This window comes from Biomphalaria glabrata, chromosome 3 (genome assembly GCF_947242115.1).
Source record: "Biomphalaria glabrata chromosome 3, xgBioGlab47.1, whole genome shotgun sequence".
Taxonomy (NCBI): domain Eukaryota; kingdom Metazoa; phylum Mollusca; class Gastropoda; family Planorbidae; genus Biomphalaria; species Biomphalaria glabrata.
In genome coordinates this window covers 44,783,068-44,810,193 of record NC_074713.1, presented here as the reverse complement: position 1 = coordinate 44,810,193, position 27,126 = coordinate 44,783,068, and the positions used below count along the sequence as shown (strand labels likewise).

Here is a 27,126-nt window from a genome sequence, read left to right as displayed (position 1 = left end):
AATAATTGTGCAAAAGCTTTATTCGAGATTGGGTGTGGGAGAAATAACGTGTACAAACTTTTGGCCAGACACAGTGACGTGATATAATAATCTTTGTATCAAAGCAAAAGCGGACATTTCAAAAATTTAGTCAATGCCTACTGAACTTTGGACACGATCCTAAAAGGATGATATATTCTATTTATGTCTATTTATGGTCACACTAAACATGAGTTTGTCATACAAATAATATGTATGTGTCATATCACTAAACAGTAGCAATTGGAAAGATTGTCTTTTTGTTTCTGGTGTGGAACTGTTGCTAATCAGTGCTGCTGGGTGTCTATGTTCGCTGATCAGTGCTGCTGTGTGTCTATGTTCGCTGATTAAAGCTTGTCTTCACTACGTCCAAGTTCTAATCCATAAATCCTCAAACTCATGAAATGTCTAGGCTAATTTTCCTACTAGATCTAGACACTGGATGTCAGTACAAACACGTTTTGCTATAAGTAGTTAAACAATATTAGTTTCATTAGTAATAGGCTCAGTTGTCGCTAGACACTTTAATATACATTTGATAACTATAGTGTATAAGTTATTATATAACTTAAATAAACCAATATCCTTTTACACAATCATTTATTTTATCTATCAAAACACTAATCAATAAAACCATTTATTAATTACACAATAAATTACTGGCAATTAATTATTTTGTTTGATATAAAAAGGGAAATTAACCCTACAGTATTAAGTGACAAATGGCTAAATATGCGCGGTTTTGTCCCCTATGATAATTGTACATGTAATTTCTCCCATACCCATTCTCGGATTAAGTTTAAAACTTTACCAAATTGAAAATCTATGTTATCAACTAAATAATATCATCTTATCTTATAGATAAGACGTTACTTCACAAGATAAGATAGTTACGCCCTATGCATTTCAAGTGTCAATCTAGTCATGTATGTTAATCTCTGCTAAGTCGTTTGTTTTCCCCGCTGATTCAGGCAGCTCTTTCCATTCTCTAATGGCACTAGGCAGAAGGAGCACTTCTGTGAATTGGTCCTAGCATCTAGAATAAGATATATGCCCCTATCTTTGTGTCTTCCTGAATATTTTATTAGATTTTTTTATGTTTCCCAATTGTTTAGTGTTGGATGTAATTAAAATAACTTTGTGCTATAAAATGCTGTGCGCGAAAGAGTTGTAAGAATGACAAAAGTACATTTCAGACCTTGCTAACCATGGGGCAGATGATGGGTGTTAAGGTCATCTGTTTCTATGGTCAACGGTTAACGAGCAGGGTGTCATGTGGCCAGCAAGATGGCTGCCTGGTCGTGCGGTTTGTGCGCTGGACTATCTTTCGGACTTATCGATGGTGCCGGGTTCAAGCCCTGCCCGCTCACATCCCCCGTCATCCTGCTGGAGGTTTGGACTAGGAAGTAAATTTCTTCAACTCTGATGGAACATATGAAAAATGTAAAACATTTTACAAACATTTTACAAATGACCAACTGCCTTTACTTACCCCAACTAAAGTCAGGTACCCATTAGGGCTGGGTGGGCTGGAGGCGCCATAAAAAGTCCGAAATTCATATCCCAGTCTATTTCGAGATTCGAACCCAGATCCCTATGTTCGGAAGCCAAGCGCTTGACCACTCAGTCACCGCTTCCCCTAAAAGCTTATCGATGCTTCTTAATATTCTTTACCGAATGCATTAAATAGTTAGCTTTCTATAATTGTCAGCCGTAGATGCATATCAACATCAATGTCTTTTTAAAGAATATTCTTTGTTTCATGCATTTATTCAATTGAAATCTGAAATTACAAGACGGTCCATATTTCTTCTTGCTCATTCCATCTTGAATGTTGGACTTTATGTACGTGACGTTTTGGCGCGGAACATTTTTGAAACGTACCGTTGTGTCGAAAGAAGTCCAGTTACCTATTATCAATGAACACTAATTATCAAAATTATCTCTATTTATAATTTTGGTTAGTTAATTCGCTTTAGGTTTACATAATTTGGATGTTCCTTCAGAATAAAAGAATATTGCATCCTAGCCCAAACCTACCATGTTGACGGCGGGGGATGGCAGTGAGTAGGCATCCATACCGGGTCCATCGAAACGATAGCCCAGAGCGCATACCACACAACTAGTCAGACACTTAACCTTACCTCTGTGATACGGTAAAGGACTGAAGTCCACTCTCTGTGAAGTGAAGTAGAAAGGACATTCTAAACTCATCAAGCGTAGCAATGGAAACCGTTTGGAAAAGAAGGGCTGGAAACTAGTGGACAGGATGAACAAAGGGAAACGACTCTTTGGTCTTGCATCTTACATTTTGTTGGTTATTTAAGTCAAACAATAACACATCTTTCTATTTCAAAACACTTTTATTCCCCTCTCCTCCAGTTTTGTCCCTTTCCTCTCCTCTTCTGGCGAGGCTCAATATCTTGATATATCAGCCTAGTCAAACAGAGGCCACGAAGTGTTGCAAGTTAATTGTAATGAATTGATATTGGCCTTCCAATTTCCACACACAACTCCATGCAGCAATGAACGATCTTGTATGTTTGTACGCTACGGGCCATTCCACGATTGGTCTGATGCACAAGTTTTGCAAGGATGACAGGAGATAATAAAAAAAAACATAAAGTTGTTCTCTTGTATTTAGCTTACGTTAGTATAAAAATAACAAAATATTAATAAGAAATAAAATTTATTACATAGCTTATATCAACTCACTATGTCTGTCTGTCTGTCTGTCGAGTAAAAAGTCTGTACACGTTGTCAGGACTGAGTTCTGGTCAGCCTGGGTCTCCTGTTTACTGTAGAGGAGAAGGGGGCAATTCAGGTTGTTGACTTCAAAACTGTTATTGTTTTGGATTGTTTTATTTGGTGAGATGTTTTTGTTGAATATAATGTAACTTAAAACAAGGCAGTGTGGTTCCTAGTCCAGGACAGTTGGACTTTTGGATATAGATATAGTCGAAGTGTAGACTCTAATTCTTTCTCTGTGTTGTCACTATTCAGTCTATGGAATATTAAGCTGATATATTTTTAATTGATACCGGATATTTCAAATGTCTGAACTGATTCTGTATTATAGTACAGACAATGTAATAAACATGTTATAGGTCTGTGAATTGGCATTCTGAATCTTTGTTCTGTCGTTGTATGTGTCGTTATGGTATTGCCCAGGACTTGGGTACATTTAGTAATACACATACTTATATTAGAGAGGAAATGAGTCTTGACACACGTTATTTCTCCCATATCCAAGTTTTGATCAAGTTGAAACTTTGCACAATTATTCATTGCCATAGACAAGACATGAATCAATAAAAAATATAATATATATTAGTCAATTAATTCCTGGTAATTAATTATTTTGTTTGATACCAACAAGGGAATGTAATCCTTCAGTATTCACAGATACGGCTGGCTAAATATGTAGGGGTTCGTCCCCGATCATAACTGAACGCGTTATTCCCCCCTCCCACACACACACACACCAATTATTGGATCAAGTTAAAACCTTAACCAATTAATTATTGTACTTTACTGAAAATGAATCAAATAAAGAAATTAACCAACTTATCAATTAATTATTGGTAATAATTCGTTGTGTTTGATATCGAATAAGGGAAATAAATAACTTCTATATTATTTAGAGAATTAGTTGTAAGTGCGGAGTTTTTCCCTTAGACAAGCTTTTTTAAATATTTTGCTTGTTTTGCCCTTCCATTTAATCTACTCTCATACTTTGTGCTTTATTAAAAACAAAAGCCTATCTATTTGTCTAGATTTCAGACCTTGATATACTGATTACAATGTTTCTATAAGTTTAACAGTTTGTGATGCAAGAACCGCAAGTCGAGGTTTCTATGTTTGTTCTATGCGAATTCTAAATAGGTCATAGACGTAATCATCTTTTTTTCAAAGAAACTGTAGTATTTTAGAAGATAACATTATATAAAATAAGATAGCAGCAAATAAAGAAACTAATTGTGAGTAGACCAAACAAAAATGGGTAAGCATTCATTCAAACTATAAGAGAGATAACGCTTATTATAAGCTATCCCCAACACGACCAACTTCTAATGTCTTTAGTTCTAGAATTGAACCCAACAGAACGAGACAACAACCCGGAAGCTGGAAATGGGACTAGTGAAATTAGCCCTGATGGACTTCCACCACAGAATGCCGACCATATCCTTCAAAACTGCGTTCTTTATCGAGCGGCCCAAGTCACTAACCCTCCAAACACGGCTATAGGCCTATAAGAAAAACTTTATATAGAATAGCCCGATCTCAAGACTACTGCTCAGTTTATCTCAGATATATCTAGACATCTGAACCTTCCAACAGAACGCAGATGGATAAAAAGTCCTACATTAATAAATAATTTCTTCATAGATAATATTCTGAACCTTGACCCATGATTTAGGAAGCTTTGATTAGAATTTCACTCTGTTGGATATAAGTAATTGGAGACACTGGACCATTGCGGAGAGTTTTTATCATTTTTTAAAAGCTTTCAAAAATATTATCCAATAATTTAAAAACAGGTCTAACAAAAAACATTCATTGTTTTTAAAGGAGAGAAATAAAATACTTGTAAATTTAATCAATTTAATCAAATATTTTTTTTTAAATTGTATATTTTTTAGTTTTTGGAAGCCCCCAACAAAGACAGAGTTCTCCTGGGGGGCCGCACAGTTTACACAACGGTAAATACGTTCCTAAAGCAAAATCTCTGTTAAGTTTCTATTCATTAGAAATCTTTGGTGTTCACTAACAGAAGTATGAATGTTAAATGTCATGATAGATTCCTTATTAATCTTTCGTGTTTTTTCTAGTTATTGTGTTAAAAATACGAATGAATTATTCTTCCATGTCCACTGCATGTACATCTTCTATAGCGCTACTGAAACTAGATCTTTGTTTGAAACAGTGAAGCATTGTTCTCAGAGTTTTGGCAAACTTTGTGCTCATTGTGACATAGATGACAAAGTTGACATCAGCGTTTACCTGGTACAGGATGCTGATGATGCTACGGAGGAGATAGAAGGCTTTACCCGCGGACAGTATGGACAGGTTGGAGTACAAGAGGAAGAATTGTATAGTGACCGTTGGGATGGAGATACCTGCGTTGACCAGACAAACAGTCAGCAACATCTTCACTACCTTCATGTCCCTAACTTGCCTGGACCCTGACTTCCAGGAGGTCATCTTGGCCAGAGTTTTGCTTCTGCTAATAGTCAGCTTTACAGACAGAATGACGGAACATGTCACTATTGTAATAAAAGTCACACTGGTGAAAAGGTGGGTCAAGCTGCCAGTTGCGTATTTGGTAAGGTTCTCGTAGTCCGAGGCGTAGAACTGGCTGAGCATGTAGCCACCTCGCGTGACGTTGTATTTGGGATCGAAGATGACGAGGAAGCTAAGAAAGAACCAAGTGGGGCCGAGCATGATGACAGTGTAGGCGTACAGAAGGGCGATGGTCCATTTCACTCGTGATGGTGTGAAGATCTGGGACACTTTCAACGGCAGCAACACTGCAACAAGTCTCTCTACGGCGATCGCTGTAGTAATAAATATGCTGGCAGAGATGAAAATGTCTGGTATGTTGACCAAATACACAACAGACACGGCCCTGCTAGTGAGCCCAGCCACGGGGTCGAACTGGTCAACGATACAGTTGATTCTACGCAATGGATGGACCACGGAAGTGATAAGGTCGGTAACTGACATGGACCACAACCAGATCGTTGTGGTCTCACTGAAGCTGTGCCTCCACAGGACAAAGATGTTTAAGATGTTGGTGACAACGCCGATCAGGGACAAGAAGTGAAGAAAGAAGCAGTTGAAAAAGAAGTCAAACTGAGCAATCAGCTTCTCGTCAAAGATGTACCCTGTGAGTGTTACTTGAGAATGATCAGTGCTGCTGTCTACTGCTGAGACGTTAGGTTGAAAAGACATGCCTATTTCGGATGTAACATAGTTCACTGGGCCCAACGTTGACGTCATAGTTCAAGGTTGCTGTATGTGTCAATCTAATGTTAAACTTCCTGTAGGACCTATAGATAAACAACAGTACTTGAAAAAGTGAGAGACATTAGGTTTACTATGTACTAGCCGAATATGGCTTGCGACCTGCAAGCCTTAGAGATTTGCCTTGGATTTAGATATATGTCAAACTTGGCGAATGTTTCCTTCAAATTTTTTAATTTTGGCACGAAAACGGGATTACCCGTTTAGCCGACACATTCATATCTAATACAAAATACTGTAAAAATGGGATTACCCGATTTGTTAAAAAGTTTCGTTCTTTAATATAGCTAAATTTATTTTAGTGCTCTCCGGTTTTCGGAGGTACATTTAACGTACACCATGGTCTCCGCCATAATTTGAAGAATATTAATACCAAGTTGTATCAAGATTGGTCAAATGGTTTTGATTTCTATGCGGGACATACATACATACACACATACATACATACATAGGCCTACATACATACATACATACCTACATACTTACACCTTACATTCAATTATATATATTAGATCGTTTAAAAAACGACGATATACTTGGTGCGTAGGCCTATATCTCGAGGGCAGCTACTCTGAGCATGGAGAAATAGAGTAAGCGAGAGGTGAGAACAAAGATTTGCAGAAAAAGATTAGTGCATCATTACAATATCTCTATTCAAATCGTAACTTCATGGAAACTTCCTGGAACCTTGAACCTTCTTGGTGAGCAAAATCAGTTCTAACGATTTTTTTTCTAAAAATTTGACAGTTGCTGTCTATCGTTTGGAAAAGAATTACTTACTCGTTTGCCAAACTGTGTAAAACCCTAGTTTTTATCTATATAATTTTTCAAGTTAAAAAATAAATAAATTTCAATTTGGCAAGAACAAGAAAATATTTATCATGAACGGACTATAAGTTTTCGGGTATTCCCACATTTAGCCATTAATGATTAAAGAGTTTGATAAATTTATGATCAGGACAAGTGTGCACATCGTCTAGATCTAATGGTATATCATTGAAATAATATAAAGTGTAGTAGATCTATACATTCACTCAACCAGGATCGTTTCTCGGGTGGAGGGGGGCATGGTAGGGGTAAAAAAAAGTTCCATTGTTTTTTAAAATAACATTCATTAGTTATTAAGATAAAAACATTCGTGCTAAAAGTTGTATAAAGGAGATTTTGTCTTTAAAAAAGTATTTTTGATATTTTTCTTGTTATAGTAAAATTTGTAAAATTATTACTACCTCTTTTTCAGACTGAGAATCGCTGAGTATTTCTTGTTTATTAAATGATGTTTTGCTGCCAATACACAGAACCATGTGAGTAATGTTCAGTGTCTAAAACACGATACTATTTGGCTCATGCGGTTTTGATGTGTCTAATGAAGAGCATTGAATAGCGTTTACACTTAATGATTTGACAGTAAAGTGAATAGAATAATGCTTAAATTAACTGTTTGTTTTAGAGACATTGATTCATGTAGTGGCCAACTAGTTAATTATTCCAGTAGTTCGGGGATTACAGTTTGGGAAATACTGCTACAGATAATGGACATAGAAAGTATGTATTCAAGTCAGAGCTTCATGGAACAAGGAACATAGAACCAGGACGCAGATCTCAAAAACTGGCAGTAGACATTTGAACATTACACATTAAAAATGCCCAACTGATTCTGAAACATTCAGAAACAAAAATACCGTGTCATGTGGAAACACTGCCATGTCTCTTTTATATAATTACCCAAAAAAAATAATAATAATCAGGATATTTTAGGCACCCCTGAGTCCACCCAACTCTAATGGGTACTTGACTTTAGTTGGGGAAAGTAAAGGCGGTTGATCGTTGTGCTGGCCTCATGACACCCTGCTCGTTAACCGTTGGCCAAAGAAACAGATGACCTTCACATCATCTGCCCCATAGATCGCAAGGTCTGAAAGGGGAAACTTTACTTTTATAGATTACACTCTCTAAAAATAGATTACATTAAAAAGTCCAGGACATTAACATGAAGCGAAATTTTTCTAAGAAGTTTAGTTAAAACTGTAGACTATCTAAGGTTAAAACTATATAGGTTACAGAAATATGACATAAACCCAAGGAAACATGAACTGAAGAATATATAATCAGAAAAAAACATCTAGGACTTTACGAAAAGAATCCAAATAGATCCATCTAACATAATAGTTGTTCAAACAATGCATCCAATTCACTAAGTATTAGGTTTACGGGTTTACTAGCAAAGTTGAAATTAACAATTCATAATAAAACTGAATGCATCTACACGACTGCCTTTTTTATATCCAAGCTACTGTAACTATCTTTAGCAAACCCACTTTTTTTTTCAAATTAAATGTTCCTTTAGCAATCATGGTCTCAATTTGATGCTTCTATGCTAGTAATTAAAGCCTTTTCTAAAGTACCAAGGTAGGAATTATCAGGGTCGTTGTTCTTTCTTTCCCTAAAAGATCTTCACAAGAAAACAAGAAATTCTTACCCTACTGTCACTTTGATCTGTATGTGTGTGTGTGTGTGTGCTTGTGTGTGTGTGTGTGCTTGTGTGTGTTGGTATTTAGCTTCAATATGGAAGCAGTAAATGCTATAATTAGACGTTTTAATTGTCTCTAGAAACAATACTTGTTGTACCGCCTTTGTTCACGTTTGGGCATTCCATCAAAGGGTTTTTGATGGAGAGTATATGTCTAGCAAGAGATCTTCAATTTGATACAAAATTATAAGCGGAGCTTTTGAAGCCAATGTTTTTACAACATGTGACAAATAAAAACTCAATGAAAGTCTGAAAACTGAGCTCGGTCTTTGACAAGAGCTTAATAGGAAAACTGGGCTCGGTCTTTGACAAGAGCTTAATAGGAAAACTGAGCTCGGTCTTTGACAAGAGCTTAATAGGAAAACTGGGCTCTGGTCTTTGACAAGAGCTTAATAGGAAAACTTGGCTCTGGGCTTTGACAAGAGCTTAATAGGAAAATTGAGCTCCGGTCTTAGACAAGAGCTTATTATGAAAACTGGGCTCTGGTCTTTGACAAGAACTTGTTAGGAAAACCTATGTTTGTAGATTAAGTGACTATAAAAGTTTAATAAAATAACAATATGCGCTGTTGTGATACTAGCCTAACCGCTAGATGTATACCCTATAATTCGCAGACTTTGAGGTCCTGAAAATACCTAGAAGATTCTTGTTACCAGTTAAAGGGCAGTACCTCTGTATACCTGCTACATTATTAGAAAATAACTGTTTATCTCTGGAACCGCCAAGGTTGAGATTCGTTAAAGGTTAAGAAATCATAGTAGTCTTCCAATAACAGTGTTTGCTGATACATTTTAAAATGATGCGTCAGATCTGGAACAGTTGCGCATCGCTTGTCAGTCTCAACTTGGCGCCAAGGGGTAAACGTTCGTTAGTAGAGACAAACAGACCAATGGGGGGAGGGGGGGGGGGGAAGTCTGACAAAAGGGGGGTAATAATTATATATACTTTTATTATTAAAGAGAACAACTTCCCTTTCTGTAAGGTATGAAGTCCCAGTGAGTGTAAACTGTGCTACTTTCTCACTTAATTTGGAGCAGATGACTAGATATTAGTTTGATACTGTAAACTGTGTTGATACTTTTTTACTAAGCTAATATTAACTCAGTATGTCTGGTGCAAATTTTTGAACGTTATTTTCTTCTACACCCATTCTCGGATCAAGTTGAAGCTTTCCACAATTATTAGGCCTTTCATGCAGGTTCTCGTATAGTCCAGTCTCCTAATAGAGATTTATCTCCAAGTAAACAAACTCGGTACTTGTGTAGATATGTGGCTTTTTGTCCAGCCCTTTAATTGATATTTTTCTCCAAGTAAACAATCTCAAACCCGGTTACCCGTTTAGAGGTGTGGCTTGAGTTCCAGCCCCCTAATAAAGATTTACTACCAACCAATTTAGTAACCAAAATAATTTCCTCTAAGTGTCAATATGCTGAGATTGCGCCCACCCAGACATAGCATTGTCACATATCTTTGAACTCAATGTTATGCTAGTCAAATAAAAAGGGGTGGGAGTTGTTCATCTCTACCTCTGGAGATATACTTACACAGCTACATAAACATATAGTCAGGGTGACGGTTACCCGTGTAGTGGTGTGGCTTGAAGTCCAGCCCCCTAATTAAGATTTACTACCAAGTAAATAAACCCAGTTCCCTCAATGTCAACATGCTGACATTACGTCCGTCCTGACTTAACGTGGTCTCCTGTCAATCAATGAACTTGATGTTTAGGATAAGCAAAATAAAAGGGGGTGGGAGTTGTTCATCTAGCGCCCCGTTGAAGACCACTGTTCTAGCATAATGCAAAGTGAAACGGCAGACGATCTAGAGACGTGCAAGAGTGAAGACGTGTTTTTGTTTTGAGTTAAAATAAAAGTTTCCCTTTCGGACCTTACAATCAATGGGGCAGATGATATTAAGGTCATCTGTTTCTATGGCCAACGGTTCATGTCATCTGTTTCTATGGCCAACGGTTAATGAACAGGGTGTCATGTGGCCAGCACAACGACCAAACGCATTCACTTTCCCCAACTAAAGTCAAGTACCCATTAGAGTTGAGTGGACTCAGGGGTGCCCAAAATATCATGAAATTCAATTTTTTATTACTATTATATTTATATCTCAAGTTAAATTAAACTTAAATTTTTTCATTTCATTACTATATGATTAATATCTCATGTTGAATTTGTGTATTTCATTACTATTACATTTATATTTAAAGTTAAAATTGTGTATTTTATAATAAAAAGTACATTGAGTTTGTTCAAGTTATTTAAATTTTATTAATTAAAAATATATAACGCCTACATTGGTTCAGTTGAACTAACTGTTTGGAGCTACAAGCCAACGACCTGCATCAGTGAGCCCAAAACTTCTACAGAGTGGAATGAAATCAGAACTCAAATTTAAGACTGCGGTGAACCTAGTCCTGTCAAGCAGCCATTCAAATACTACCCAATGGCTCTACAATACTCTTTAATACATCAATAAATACACTCTTAATAGTAAGAATTTATGAACTTTCACCTCGGAGGTAAAGTACCGGATTTAAAATGTGTGGCGCCCTCTATCCTGTTTCAATGCTTTAGTAAAATTTCACTTACTTGTATTAATAAGTGGAAAAAAAAGGAATAGAATATTAGGACATATACATTTTAACATTGTTTTATCATAGCTTCAGAGTTTGTAGAGAACCAATAAAGAGTTAGGCTCTGGTCAGCCATACAGTCAGCACTGCAGTATATTAATTAAACCCTGGAACTAATTATCTTTTAATTTTCATTTTATTCAACATCTATAGGGTTCACTAACAAGAATCTAGAAATAAAAGGTCATCATAGATTCTTTATTATCCTTTCGTGTTTTTGTTGGTTTATATGATATTAGATGTAATACGAAAGTATTATTCTTCCATTTCCATGCCATGCACATCTGCTTTTGCTATATTAAAACTTGGTCGGAGTCTGAAGCATTGAAGCATTGTTCTCAAAGTTTTGGCAAACTTTGTGCTCACTGTGACATAGATGAAAAAGTTGACATCGGCGTTTACCTGGTACAGGATGCTAACGATGCTACGAAGGAGGTAGTGAAATTTACCTGCGGACAGTATGGACAGGTTGGAGTACAAGAGGAAGAATTGTATAGTGACCGTTGGGATGGAGATACCTGCGTTGACCAGACAAACAGTCAGCAACATCTTCACTACCTTCATGTCCCTGACTTGCCTGGACCCTGACTTCCAGGAGGTCATCTTGGCCAGAGTTTTGCTTCTGCTAATAGTCAGCTTTATAGACAGAATGACGGAGCATGTCACTATTGTTATAAAAGTCACACTGGTGAAGAGCTGAGTTAAGCTCCCAGTAGCGTATTTGGTAAGGTTCTCGTAGTCCGAGGCGTAGAACTGGCTGAGCATGTAGCCACCTCGCGTGACGTTGTATATGGGATCGAAGATGATAATGTAGCTAAGAAAGAACCAGGTGGGGCCGAGCATGATGACAGTGTAGGCGTAAAGAAGGGCGATGGTCCATATCACTCGTGATGGTGTGAAGATCTGGGACACTTTCAACGGCAGCAACACTGCAACAAGTCTCTCTACGGCGATCGCTGTAGTAATAAACATGCTGGCAGAGATGAAAATGTCTGGTATGTTGACCAAATACACGACAGACACGGCCCTGCTGGTGAGCCCAGCCACGGGGTCGAACTGGTCAACGATACAGTTGATTCTACGCAAGGGATGGACCACGGAAGTGATAAGGTCGGTGACGGACATAGACAACAACCAGATCGTTGTGGTCTCACTGAAGCTGTGCCTCCACAGGACAAAGATGTTTAAGATGTTGGTGACAACGCCGATCAGGGACAAGAAGTGGAGAAAGAAGCAGTTGAAAAAGAAGTCAAACTGAGCAATCAGCTTCTCGTCAAAGATGTACCCTGTGAGTGTTACTTGAGAATGATCAGTGCTGCTGTTTGCTGTTGAGACGTTAGGTTGAAAAGACATTTCCCGTCCGGACGTAATATAGTTCACAGGACCCATTGTTGACGTCATAGTTCAAAGGTTGATGTATGTGTCAAATGCCAACCAGTACTTCCTGTCGATAAGAAGCATTAAATAAAATGAGCTCAGAATTCATGTCTATTAAATCATGTTTCTAAAGTGACAATGTACTCAGTAGAACTCTGCACGATGAATTTGCAAGGAGAGATAGAGTGATGGAGGAGATACAGAGATAGAGAGAAAGATCTTATAAAATCCTAACCAGTCATAAGATGGCTACAAAATAATTAGCTAATTATTAACATTGTGTTTTTTTTTGTTGCCTCTTCTCAAACCATTTGATAACCACTTTGTCTTCCTTTATTAAATGATATATTTTGATTGTACCAGCTCACCGTAAAGACTCATTGCAATATTGAATTATAACAGGAAATAAATAGCATGAGAAATGATAGAGCCAGATAGACCATCATTAGCGTCATACAGAATTGGTTTTCCCAGGTTTGTTATACTGCGACAAGATTAACAAGATTGCTTCCTTAGCATGGTCTTAAGCTAGGCACCTTCACCCTGAACCAGAAGGATTTATCACCGCTATACTGGACCGAGTTATTTTGGGCTAAAAATTAGAAAACATCCTGAAACTCGATGTCATTGATAAATGCAGAAGGTGCAAAATGTCCGTGAGACAATCGAAATCATGATGACAGTGTGTCAAGCTTTGTCTGACTCCGCCAATATAGGTCGCCATAACCAAGTTGCGAAACTAATCCATCAACACCTGACCTTGACACATGATCTGATTGAGAAAGATCTCCATACAGCAAATACTCGTCACTAGAGTTTCTCGAGTGAAACCAATACCTACTTTGCTGGAATAGATCTATTTTGACTGACAAGACGGTGGGTTTCAATCGCTAAGATTTACTGTTTAATGGCATGATACGAAAATTCCCAACCATCCCTGACATAGCAGTGCCCCTATTTCACACCATAAGAAACTAGCAATCATACATAAAACACTGAACCATAATCTTCAAATACAAAAAACAAAATCCAATAAAAATTCTTAGAAAGACACAAAGATAAAGGCACATTCCTCGTTCCATATGCTAGGACAAATATGTACAAATGCTTCTTCTTCCCTAGTGCTATTGGAGCATGGAATGGGTTGCCTGAGCCAGCCAGAAAAACCAGTGACTTGGCAGAATTTGGGTCATTGGTTAACATGCATGACTAGATGCATGACGCGTAGGAAGTAATCATCTTCTTTTTGAAGTAACGTTTGTATTTTATAAGATAAGATAAGATACGAATATTAAAAGTGAAAAAGGAACAAAACATAACAAGATTACAAAGAGAGTTTGTGTTACACAAACTCAGAGGCGGCCCCCGTCGAAGTCGGATCCCTGTCGGATCTGCATATTCGCAAATAATATTCAAGAGGTGATTTAATTTTGATGGTCAAAAGTAATAATGTTTCAAAGATTCATTTGCCGTAAATTTAAATTTAAATTAAATAAAAAATAGTAGATTAGTTTTAGTATATTAAAACATTACAATATTGATCAAAACGTTTGGAAATGAAAATCTACACTTTTTTTTTACACTTTAAGTTTAGAAATTGAAATTCTACATCTTAATCTAGTCTATTTTAGTCTAGAATCTAGAATAATTTTAATTAGAATATAAATCCAGATCTAGATATACTGTAATAAAAATCTAGATCTAGTTTAAAAAATCTAGATTAGATCTAAATCAAGATATCATTCCTTTTTTAAACGCGAGTCACATAACGAGGCTTAAAAACATTACTATACCGAGTTCTTTTTTCATTTCATTTGAAGAATTAATTCCATATAACGTCAGAGGGAAAAAAAACACTACGTCACACGGCCTAGCTAGACTAAAAATCGCCTTCATCATTACGAGCCATTTATCGAGTGATCATAGACTTTGGTGCACCGAGTGCGTTCTTTAAGCATTTCATTTAAAGAATTCATTCCATATGACGTCAAAGGAAAAAAAAACACTACGTCACACGGCCTAGCTAGAATAAAAATCGCCTTCATCATTACGAGCCATTTATCGAGTGTTCATAGACATTGGTGCACCGAGTGCGTTCTTTTAGCATTTCTTTTAAAGAATTCATTCCATATGACGTCAAAAGAAAAAAAAAACACTACGTCACACGGCCTAGCTAGACTAAAAATCGCCTTTATCATTACGAGCCATTTATCGAGTGTTCATAGACATTGGTGCACCGAGTGCGTTCTTTTAACATTACATTTAAAGAGTCCATTCATATGACGTCAAAGAAAAAAAATTCCATTACCTCACAATAGGCTAGTACCGGTACCATAAAAAAAAATGTCTTTATTTACACGAGATATTTAACGAGGGTTCATAGACATTGGTGCACTGAGTTTTAATAGAATTTATTTAAAAAGGATCAAAGCCGCATTGTTTTTGCGTTTTGTCTGTCAGTCGGTCTGTCCGTCATCTTGATATTAAAAAAAACAACTAAAAGTTATTAAAAATTGATTAACCTTTATTTTACGTTTCAAAACATCGCAATAATTTTTAGGTATGAACACAATTGAAAAGTTTATATAATAGATTGTTCCGGATGTTTGTATAAATAGTAAAAGAAAAAGAGAATTTCAGTTAAATGTAATACCGTTAATTAAATTTTTTGGATGGTCTCGTATAAAAATTAGATGTACTACAGCCATGTGGAGAGATTTTCATACCTTACTTTGGTGTTTGGATTCTGTTTTCCTTAAAAATCGGAACATAATATTAACGATAATTAGATTTTATAATGTTTTAGGTAGAAAGTTAAATGTACTGTAAGAGAGTAGTGAGTTAAAATATTTTTCATAAAAATCCGTAGAAACATTATTTCGTAAATAAGAAGATTATTTGTTAATTAATTAGAAGAGGGAGTTCAAACAATTATTTTGCGTTAGTAGATTTTTAAAAAAATTCGGAAATTTCTGGCGACGATTTGTAAGAAACAAAATCCGGAACTTTCTTTATCGATTACAAAACTTCTATGTTATGTTTTAGCAAGAAAAAAAAATGTCTAAAAAGTAATTTTCAGTAATCAATTCTAGTAAATTACTTTTTTTTAAAGCCCTGAACAACATATTGTCGATATTTTTAAAATTTGTTTAAAGATGAAAATACGGAACAATTTGATATTGATAACCAAATTATAGTGACGCATTGTCAAATAATATAAGTGTAATATTAGTAAATTATGCGATTTCAAACAATCATTAGGCATGTTTTATAAAAAATTTCCGGAACATTTTTACATTAATGAAATATAAGTCAGTATAGAGATTTTGATTTAGCATTAATATGCTATTTACATAAAAAACGGAACAACATATTATTGATAATGTGTTTTTGCAACGTTTAAGCGTGGAAATTGAATGTAATATAAATTAGAAGAGCAAACAAACATTTCTTGGGGTTGATTAGTTTTGCACACAAAAAAAAAAAAAATCCGGAACAATCAATTTTTAGATACTTAAAACTATTGAGATGTTACGGGAGGAACATTAAAGTGTAAACAGATTTTCAATAGCTTTTAGAGTTCTAGTTTTTTTAATCTAATCGTGACGGACAGACCGACCAACAGACAAAACGCACAAAAATAATCTTCTTTTATTTGGATGGGGGCACTAAACAAAAAATAAATAAAATCTGATTTTTTAAAAAAGTTTAAGGAATTGGTTTAGCACCTGATCATGTTGCGACGTTACGCTACTGCACGAAAATCGCTGCATAAAAAGTCCATTAAAAAAAATGTGCGTGATATTTACATACAAAATGCCTTTATAAACAAACAGAAATGTTTTCTTTTAATTTTAGCAGCTAGTTGACCAGAAAAAACATCTTTAACTATTATTTATATTTGTTGTAAACATTTCGTGTACATTTTTAAAATATATTTGACTTAGTGATACTGAAAATACACAAAAATTGTCCATCTTTGTTAGCATATTGTAACATTGCCTCCCTTACATTTACGTAATTGTTTTAGAATTGGTGTATTCTTATGAAAAAATCGCTTGCATAATTAATTTTATAAATTAAACGGTTTGCTTTTAGAAAACCAAAAGTAGCCGTTGCACCTAAACTTTTCAAGCCGCATTTAATGATGAAATAATATTTTTCATATCTCTTCTAGTTTTCGAGATCTGAGTGTGACAGACGGACAGACGGACAGACGGACATTTTGCACAAACCTAATAGCGGCTTTTTCCCCTTACGGGGGCCGCTAAAAACTAAAGTTTGGAGACTGCGCGACTATTAATGGCAATATCTATAACTCCGAACAGTAACTATGAGTGTATTGCTTCACACGACTGCTCTCAATTCCGAAGATTAACGTGCTTCACACGACTGCTCTCAATTCCGAAGATTATCGGTGCTTTACACGACTGCTCTCAATTCCGAAGATTATCGGTGCTTCACACGACTGCTCTCAATTCCGAAGATTATCGGTGCTTCACACGACTGCTCTCAATTCCGAAGATTAACGATGCTTCACACGACTGCTCTCAATTCCGAAGATTATCGGTGCTTCACACGACTGCTCTCAATTCCGAAGATTATCGGTGCTTCACACGACTGCTCTCAATTCCGAAGATTAACGCTGCTTCACACGAATGCGCAAACCCTGTAACGAGTGTAGAAGTTAACTTTAATTAAAAAAATATATGCTGTTGTTATGTCAGCCGAGAAGATAGTCACAACTTCCAGGCCTTAAACATCTCCTTAGAAGATCCTCGTTGCCTGTCAGAGAGCGGTACTGCCGCAGATTTGCAGCATCACCAGAAAATTCCTCAGTGGACACTCTACAGAAATACTAATTTCAATACTGGCTATGTCGGAGATTGAATATAAGTTCATTTTTAAATAATAATAATAATAACAACAATAATATTAAAGGTAGATTTTAATCACCCTGATGTTCTGTTTATTGATTAAAAAAAAGAAAAAACCGCTACCATTAATAACATAGCCGTACCACTGTCTCAGGATATAAGAAAAACTGAAATGGAAAAACAAAGAAAATATGGGAACCTAGGCTTGGAGATTAAGCGTTTATGGAAGTTATCTAAAACAACACTATACCCCATTGTCATATCAACCGAAGGGGATAACTGACCTCACAACTACCTTCAAGGCCCTTTAGATTCCTAGGAACGTTCTCGTTGCCTGTCAGAGGGCGGTACTGCTGCTGAGCTGCCACATCACCAGACAATTCCTCAGCTGAAATTGATAAAGGGACTACATTGAATTTTACTACATTGAATTTTGTTTCTCTTGATAAAAGGACTACATTGACTTTTGTTTCTATTTAACGAAACTCGACCCTGGCTAATGAAAACTCGTTCGTTTCTAATATTATAATAATAATAATAATAATAATAATAATCAGGCGGTTTTCTTCAAGTAATAGAATTATATAAGAGTTCGATATTTCACGTGGGGGGGGGGGCGCGGTGGCAGAGTGGTTAAGCGCCCGGCTTCCGAACTTAGGGTCCTGGGTTCGAATCTCATTGAAGACTGGGATTTTGAATTTCGGGATTTTTAGGGCGCCCCTGAGTCCACCCAACTCTAATGGGTACCTGACTTTAGTTAGGGAAAGTAAATACGGTTGGTCGTTGTGCTTGCCACATAAACACCTTGCTTGTTAACCCTTGGCCATAGAAACAGATGACCTTCACATCATCTGCCCAATAGATCGCAAAATCTGAAAGGGAAACTTTCCTTTTGCTTTTTCAGTATTTCATGTAGCTGCGCAGAACCGACTTTGACTCACATATTTTGCCGCAACTAACGCGGGCTGGCCCTCATTTCCATAGAGGACACTTCGCAGTATATGGCTTTCTAAAAAGAGAGCTTTAACCCTTTAGACGCGTGTGGGAGTGTAGCCTCTACACACTAGAATTGTAATTCCATTTTGTATGCACTCATTGTAAAAAAGCTCAACACTTTAAGAGTTAAACCACTCTCAAAGATGACGGGACATTCTTACTACACTATGACTACGACGTTGAAAACAAAATTAGGCCTTTGCTTATTGAGGATTTTCAAGATAACTTTCAGGTTCTAAACAATGTGAATGACGTTATATTACAAGATCACTGCAGCCAATTAAAAGATAAAATTAGTTTGTGCTAGTTGCGACAGAGCTAAGAAATGGGAATTCAGTTTGAAACTCATTACTGCGATGTTTCTGTATTGAACGAAAATTAAAAACAAGATGGCTGCCGCTTTGTTGATGTTTCAGAGCAAAATCTCCGACAAAGCTCGAGCGTCCTGTCATTGGAGAATTGGAAGTATTAAAGAGTTAGGGTTTCTTCTCTCACTTCCAAGTAAGTATTTAACAAGAACTACTCGAATTTCAGTCTTTTAGAAGTTGAACATATATAGCTCCTCCTACATGATCGAAGATGAGCACATTTCTCATATGATATCCAATGGACTGGAAGATGACTGTAAAGTCTAATCCTCGCTTTTAAAAGCCGGCCGCATACGTGGCATGGGCGGGTTAGGTCAGTTGCTGGCCACTGTTCTTGCTTCATAACGTGACTCCGACACTGTCAGCTTCACGCCACGAGAAGCGATCCAGGCCTTGTGCTTTTCAGTCGTAAATGTCAATATCACACTCCTTGTCTTTATAGCGCTCGAATTGACACCCTTGGGAGCGCTTTCCTACACACAGCTCCCAGTACAGAAGTCGTTTGGAAAGGCGATTATCTGGCGTGCGATGCGGACTACATGTCACGCCCATTGAAATTTAGGACCTTTTTAACTGTGGCATTCATACTGTTCATGTAGAATTTCCTTATCTGGTATGAGGTCAAACCAATGTGCCATGTGAATTTTCCTTAGATTTGAACATAGAGACTAATGTAGTTGTATTTCAAAGTAACCTCTTCTTGTTTGTTCTTGTCTACCCAGATGTGTCAACATGCTGCCTGGTCTATGACATGAAGGCATCACGAACTAGATTCTGATTTCAGTTTGGACTGGAACCTAAGACCTTCATCTTATAAACTGATTACACTACAACATATCTAAGTCATCATTTCCTAATGCCTAGTAACTTTTGTTGCAGGGATATCTTTGCATCTTTTAAATCCAATGTACTATCCTCGTTTGTCCCCATTTATCATTGTCCTAATAACTTAAACTACAAGAAACACCTTTGGATTAATATGATAGACCTCTTGATTGCATGACTGGTGTCATGGAGTTTTTAGACATACATTTACTAAGTAGGTCGAAACCGTACAATGAATCCATGACCCACATTTTGGACCCCGACGTCATGATAGCTCACAAGGTTTTCGTTGGTGTTGCTTTGGTGTACTGTCCCCTCATTACCTTCTGTAGCTTCCTCGTCTTTTGCGGGACCTTGATGTACCCTGGGAGCTCAATGAACAATCAGTCCTACCTCCTCCTTAGCCTTTCAGCGGCGGATTTTTTGATGGGTTCATTTAGCATACCTATGTATATTTTGACCTACCTGCCCCACACCAGAGAGACTATTTTCAAGAATAAGTACGCGTGTCTCACTTGGTTTGCTTCTGCGGAGATGGCAGCAGGGTCGTCGATAGGGTCCCTCCTTTGCATCTCAGTTGATCGCTACGTCGCCGTGGTGTTCCCGCTGCACTATCACACGCTGGTGACCGAGGAGCGCTGCATCGCGGTGCTGGTTTTGCTCTGGACTGTGGTCATCGTGGTGGCGTTCGTCCCCATGCTGGGCTGGAACACCTACGACCCGCAGCTCTACCCACTGACGCACAGGTGCAGCTTCTACCGCACGCTGCCCCATAACTACATCGTGTGGGTGTCCTTTGGCAGCGTCTCCTTCATCGTCCTCTCCTGCGCGCTCATGTACGCACACATCCTGTCCATTTCTTACAGGCAAATGAAGCTCTCGGAGCGGCGAGCCTCTCTGGTGCCAGCACAAAACAGACAACTCAAAATGCGGATCTATTCGGTGAAGATCACGTCCCTCCTCGTGATCATATTCATCGTGCTTTGGCTCCCCATCGTTTTGACGGCGCCCTTGAAGTATTACCAACTGTTCTCCCCGAAAGTGTTTGAAATTCTTCAGGTCGTCTCCCAGCTTTTTTACTTCAGTAACTCCTTGGTGAACGCTCCTATCTACTCCATGCTGCGCTCAGAGTACAGGGAGGTTTACAAAGTCATGCTCTTGACGGTGCCCTGCAGGTGGAAAAGCATCTTAAGGGATTTGTACCGGACCAACCACGCCAGCGTATACTACCCGACAGAGCCACGTCTCACCACAGCATCTTCACCAGTTGACTACTCCGAAGAGACTCTTGCACCGGAAAAATTCCAAAGCATCTCGGAAGAACGTGCCTCGAAAATTCAAATCCTGAACGCTAGGAACAGTGTTCTCAAAAAAAGTGTGACGTTAATATCCAAACAAAATGGAAAAGAAAGCCAAGAGTGTGGAACGAATGGAACTTGGGTTTAAGACAAACAATTAACTGTGTCAGAATGGGGGAATAAAAAGCTTTGTGATAAATTCCTTATAAAGACATTATAGAATAATGAACTGAACACCATATACATAACTTTCAACAGACGCTTTGTTTTTTCTAGTCAGAGTATAGCTGAGTAAACTTGTGTTGTAATATCTTAATAGCTTTAAGTAGGACAACGGAATACCTACGCAAATCAATTATACGGGATCAGGACAGAAACTCAACCCGTTTTTACAAGTAAAGTTGGGGAGCCAAGTATATAAATGGAGATGTGCATAAAGCAGGAATAAAAGACAGTTGTTTTTCCTTTATTCTAACATATCCATTAATATCTTGGACAAACCATAGTATTTTATTTAAATTAGTATTAACTACTTTTTAAAAAAAATATATTCCTTTTATGTACTATTTGTTTTTTATTGTCATCTGCCTATATATTCACCGGGTATGTTTCTAGTATCTAATGATAACATCCTATAAGGAGATTCCTTGACAGTCATCATCATCAAATTTCATTGCAGTAAGATCTGGAGAGTCTCGAATCCTTTAAAGCCCGGAACAGATACAATGTTTTTGGGGGCAAGTCGACAAGGAAATCCGCTTGTCTTGAGTTCCGTTGGCAACAAAAATACCAGACAAGGTTTCCCCTTGCACATCGTGGCGGGTACACCGCGAGTCGAAGTTTGACACTACGTGCATGAACCATGAACCAATAGGACACTGGGGCTCGTCCTACATTGAGTTATAATAGCTTGCTCAGGCCTGGGAGACCTTCGCCTTGGGGAGGCGCGGCCTTTTGTGCTCCTATCAGAGGCGGCCTTAGCAGGGCCACGGATATTAGTACGAAGGGCTGATAAAGTAAGTAAAGTTCCCGTTTCAGACATTCAGACCTTGTGGTCTATAGGGCAGATCATTTAAAGGCCATCTGTTTTTGTGGCCTACGGTTAACGAGGGTGTCGTGTGGCCAGCACACCAACCAACCGCCTTTACTTTTCCCCAACTAATGTCAGGTACCCATTAGAGCTGAGTGGACTCAGAGGCGCCCGAAGATCCGGAAATTAAAACTCCTAATCTTCACCAGGATTCGAACCCCCAGACCCGGTTAGAAAGCCAAGCGCTTTACCTCTCAGCCATGATGGGCTGATGGTGACAAAATGTTATCTTTATCGCTGGGCCCACTATAGGCCGGGGCATAGTCGGACGCCCTACGTCACCCCCTATGGCCGCCTCTGCTTGTAGCCTTTCCAGTCTATTTGGAACTTGTCCCAGCACTCATACCATTATTTCATTGCTCTCGTCTGCAGTGTCTTCCACTAGTGCACTACTTGTGACAATGTGTAGAGGATGCCAGAAATAAAAAGTTTTGTTTCTTCAAGTCTCTCTCAAACATTACATGTGAAGTTTACTTTTGTGACTTGGATGTTATTACTTCATTCTCTTGTATCTGTTTTTATCATCATTGACTCTAAATTTTCGCTTGTAGTTAGAATGGTGAAAGTGTTGTCCTAAAAGTTTATTGTGTTGTCTGTAAAAAATCTATTCAGCTACTTCCTCATCTAAACATAAACATAGTGTTCACCAATCCCAAGTTTTCTTACTTGTGCTCTATTCAGCTGTGTATCTTTAAAAGGGAGACCATCGCATTGTACAATTACATTACCTCTCTACGGTATAAATCTATTTTAAGATAATCATTTATTCCGATATCGTTTCAAAATAATATAAAGGAGTCAGAGGGGTGGGCTCGCAAATAATGTTTGCAACAGAAATAGGAAAAAGGATGAAAAAGCTGCAGCAGTTAGGTGATCAAAAATGACTGATGTTACCATGGATGTGTATCTAGAATCGGCCTTTTTTGTCACGAATTAGAAATGCATGTAACACCATGGCATCGGAATCTAATACATTGGAAAACATTTTAAAAAATGTACTCTGAAATGTCAGTGAATACAAATGAGTACTCCGATAAAGTCAACTTTATAATTGTATACAGCAGTGTTTCCCAAAACGAAGAATTGAGCGGAACACTTTATTTTTGGGTTGCATTCTTTTCTGCTGTTTAAATAAAAAAAAAATAAACCATATTCTAAATTAAGCATTTTTTTCATATTAGCACAATATTGGTAAGCTGAAGGCTAATATTTGCTATGGCGTCAAGACAAGTTCTAGAGTCATTGCAACATAATGGCATGCCTGAAACGGAAGTAACTAATTGGATAGCTTGTTTTTAAATTGTGTGAATCTCTTTAGAAAGACTCGACCAGAGATCATTTATCTTTTTTTTTTAAATATTTGTTTAAAAGTAGATTCAGAAACTAGACCAGTTCAAATTGATGTTAACCAATTTTTTTTTTATTTTTTTTTTGCAGCGTTTACTTAGAAATTAATTGACGTGTAGGCCAACTAGTCAATTAGTACATAAGTACTTGGAACATGTAGTCAGGCTTGGCGGAACACCGGGGGTTCCACGGAACACAGACAAGACTGATCTTGACATAGAAGACGGTGCTTATAATTTTCCTGAACATTAATTTTTTAAACTCTAGAATCAATAATGCCTAACACTAGGAAATTTCCGAACGCGACAGTCCTTTCAAAACCGATGTTGTATCTAGAGAGTCTAGACCTAGATCTAGTTCTCTAGCCAAATTTAAATTTATTTCAATTTTTACTTGAAAAATGATTACGGTCAAACCAGAGTTTTCCCAGTGTGGCCTACGAGCTAGTGGTTCTTTTCTCAGCGATATACATCAACTGTTTCATTTCTAGAAAAATCTTTTAAGTCGATGTCTAGATTAACGTTCAGGTTCCGCTCTCCGAGTTAGTGTCAAAAGGAAAAGAAATACAATAGGTATATAGATTGGCACGACATAACAGAATTAGTGACATGACCTACACAGTGACGACATGACCTAGTTAATGACAACATGACCGAAATAGTGACAACCTTGCCTTAATATTGACACGACCTACATAGCTGTGGCATGATCTAATTAGTGACATGACCTAAATAATGACGGCATGACCTTGTTATTGACAACATGACCGAAATAGGGACGATCTTACCTAATTATTTACATGATCCTAGATAATGTCATGACCTTATTGTTGACGGCATGATCTAGTTTCATGACTTAATTATAGACAGACTGATCTTAACAATGACATGACCTTATTATTGAGAAAAAAAAAGATTTTAGTAATGACCTAATAAATGACGACACGACTTTTTTAAAAATTGACATTACTTAAAATAATGACATATGCTAAATAGTGACGCGAATTATTAGTTGCGACATCACCAAATTAGTGACATGATCTTAAAAAAACATGACCTTTTTATTGACAACATTACCTAGATAATGATATGACCTTAATAGTGACAGGACCTACACAATAAATAATTTTGCAAAGTTTCAACCTGATCCGCTGATGGAACATGGGAGAAAAAACATGTTCAAACGTATTACCAGACAGACAGAGTAAGCTTTGTACAAGCTAGACTTAAAAGATCTCCATGCGTTAGAGATTCAGAGAGTGTATGTTACAAATCGATAACTAGGTATGGGAACAGAAAAGAAATGAGTTTTCATTAAAATACCCAGAAATAAACACAATGAGAAGAAGCAGATATCCTAAAAATAACACGAGTTTGACAAGGGACGCTACTCACATAGTCTCATAGACGTAAACATAGCCACATCTTTCCCTTTCTGTAACGATTTAATGAATCCTTATAATAAGTATTTATAAACAAAAAGACACACATTAAAAAATCAATGTACCGTCAACATAAAAAAAATTCATTTTAAAAAATAATAAAAACGCTCCTGTTATGAGATATATAATTCAAAGCGGGACATCTTGATTTGAGTCTGAAGCGATTGCCCGCCCCTTACAGAGCTTAACATTTTTTAAAACCTGCATTGGATAATTGCTCCCTCTTGAGAACGGGTTGTAGACTAGTACCTCTGTGGCTTTCAAGATCCTCTTCCGTAGATTACAGTTGAGATATTACCAGTTGACGATCGATTCTTTGGGAGTTTTTGTTTTTGATTCTTGGCGACGCTCAATGTCTGGTCATCCTCGACATTGCCAAATGTAATTCTGTTGAGATTGAAGTGTAATTTTGTGAAATAGTTCCCTTTGGTCCGATAACTCTTCTGTTTTTGAAATAAAGTTTCCTCGCGATCATCTCCCTTGATCTATAATTAATTTTCTTGAACTTATTTCATTTTTTTCCGATTGTTTTTGTTTTGTTATGTTTCTTTCTGCCTTTGTTTTGTGCTATATGTTAGTATGTCTCTTTCTTGGACTTGTTTCTGAATGCTTAACTGTCTTACACTATCATTGAAAAGCAGATGCTAGTTGGGCTAGTCAATATGGCATCCCTGAAACATTCGTCCAGATCCTGAGACACGTATACAGTCAATCTAGCTAATGCATCAACACTGAAGAAAGAACAACAGAGTTGTTTAGCATCAAGACAGGTGTGGGACAGGGGTGCATCTTGTCTCCCTTCCTTTTTCTCCTAGCCATAATGAGGAGAGCAATACCTCCGACAGCCTTCGGTATTCCATGACAGACGACGCTGCACTACTCGGGTCTACAAATAAATGCATACAAGAAAGGATAGATAGCCTAGAGAGGCACCCAAAATTAGCCTCCGCATAAACTTGAATAAAACTTAAATTGTGCGAGTGGGATATAAGTCAAAGGACGCCCCTGTCAGACTTGGACGGACATCGCTGACGACGTTGTACTACTCGGGTCTACAAATAAATGCATACCAGAAAGGACGGAGAGCCTAGAAAGAAAGGCACCCAAAATTGAATATGCGAGTGGGATATAAGTCAAAGGACGCCCCTGTCCGACTTGGTGAGTCCGAACTTAGAAGAGATGGATAAGTTCACACACCAAGAAGGCAGCATCACAGCAAGCGCTGGGGATGCCTACCATGACGTAGCGTGTCAAACAGGAAAGGCAGGGAGCATTTTTCGGACAAGACAAGCTATTGGACAAAATTCCATCTGCTTAACCCAATCATCACAGTCAACCAGATAAGTTGAGGAAAAATAAAGACGATTGTTCGTTGTGTTGGCCACATGCCACCCTCGTTAACCGTAGGCCACAGAAACAGATGACCTTTACATCATCTGCCCTGAAAGGTCTGAAAGTGGTACTTTTACTTTAACTTCTTTCTACTGGGTGATGCATTAATGCGATTGTTCAGTCTCCCAAGATACTTTTTTCTAGGAGTTGCGTGTTCCAGAGATTGCAGCAGCTCAACGAGTCACGCAATAATCTATTTTTAGATCATTCTCAGCCTTGGCTTCTTTCACCATAAATTCTCAAATGTCTTCCATTATGACAATCCCGAGCGCAGACCACGTGACCAGGCAGCCATCCTGTTTTCTTAAAGACTTAGGTTCTAGTGACGTGGTAGGGGGAGGGCTATCGAAAGACCTTTCAGTCTTTATTTTCTGAATATAAATCGTTCAATACTGTTTTTTTTTATTCTTCTATGGATGTAAAGAAATGTTCAATGGAAGAACTCGCTCTAATGTTGTTTTTAGATGTCCACGCCAGTAAGGTAATAAGGGTCAATACTTATGTTTTTTAAAAGGATTTCCAATGATCGATGCCGATATATTTGTTCATACAGTATTGAATCTGGCAAGCTAGTCCATTAACCCCTTCACTATAGAGAGAAGCTGCTAGTCCATTAACCCCTTCACTATAGAGAGAAGCTGCTAGTCCATTAACCCCTTCACTATAGAGAGAAGCTGCTAGTCCATTAACCCCTTCACTATAGAGAGAAGCTGCTAGTCCATTAACCCCTTCACTATAGAGAGAAGCTGCTAGTCCATTAACCCCTTCACTATAGAGAGAAGCTGCTAGTCCATTAACCCCTTCACTATAGAGAGAAGCTGCTAGTCCATTAACCCCTTCACTATAGAGAGAAGCTGCTAGTCCATTAACCCCTTCACTATAGAGAGAAGCTGCTA

General features: G+C 37.7%; 4 protein-coding genes across 4 annotated transcripts in view; 2 read left to right on the top strand and 2 right to left on the bottom strand.

The window, feature by feature from the left end:
• Positions 1-27,126, top strand: part of LOC106062964 (uncharacterized) — a 113,552-nt gene that overhangs the window by 31,919 nt on the left and 54,507 nt on the right. The gene's annotated exons all lie outside the window — the stretch shown is intronic.
• Positions 1-27,126, bottom strand: part of LOC106075958 (uncharacterized) — a 112,681-nt gene that overhangs the window by 39,984 nt on the left and 45,571 nt on the right. The window lies entirely within an intron of this gene.
• On the bottom strand, positions 10,962-24,827 carry LOC106070688 (uncharacterized). The gene is made up of 3 exons (XM_056022245.1): positions 24,792-24,827; positions 17,758-17,861; positions 10,962-12,663 (listed from the first exon to the last, which is right to left on the bottom strand). The coding sequence occupies exon 3, from the start codon at positions 12,618-12,620 to the stop codon at positions 11,475-11,477; it is 1,146 nt and encodes a 381-aa protein (XP_055878220.1). The 5' UTR covers positions 12,621-12,663; positions 17,758-17,861; positions 24,792-24,827; the 3' UTR covers positions 10,962-11,474.
• LOC106075956 (adenosine receptor A2b-like) lies at positions 18,834-23,070 on the top strand. The gene is made up of 2 exons (XM_013236827.2): positions 18,834-18,970; positions 19,560-23,070. Exon 2 carries the CDS (start codon positions 19,837-19,839, stop codon positions 21,106-21,108), a length of 1,272 nt encoding a protein of 423 aa, XP_013092281.2. The 5' UTR covers positions 18,834-18,970; positions 19,560-19,836; the 3' UTR covers positions 21,109-23,070.

What these genes read in the sequence shown, in the direction of transcription:
- LOC106070688 (XM_056022245.1), bottom strand. Translation starts at nt 12,620, where the DNA reads ATGACGTCAACAATGGGTCCTGTGAACTATATTACGTCCGGACGGGAA.
- LOC106075956 (XM_013236827.2), top strand. Translation starts at nt 19,837, where the DNA reads ATGACTGGTGTCATGGAGTTTTTAGACATACATTTACTAAGTAGGTCG.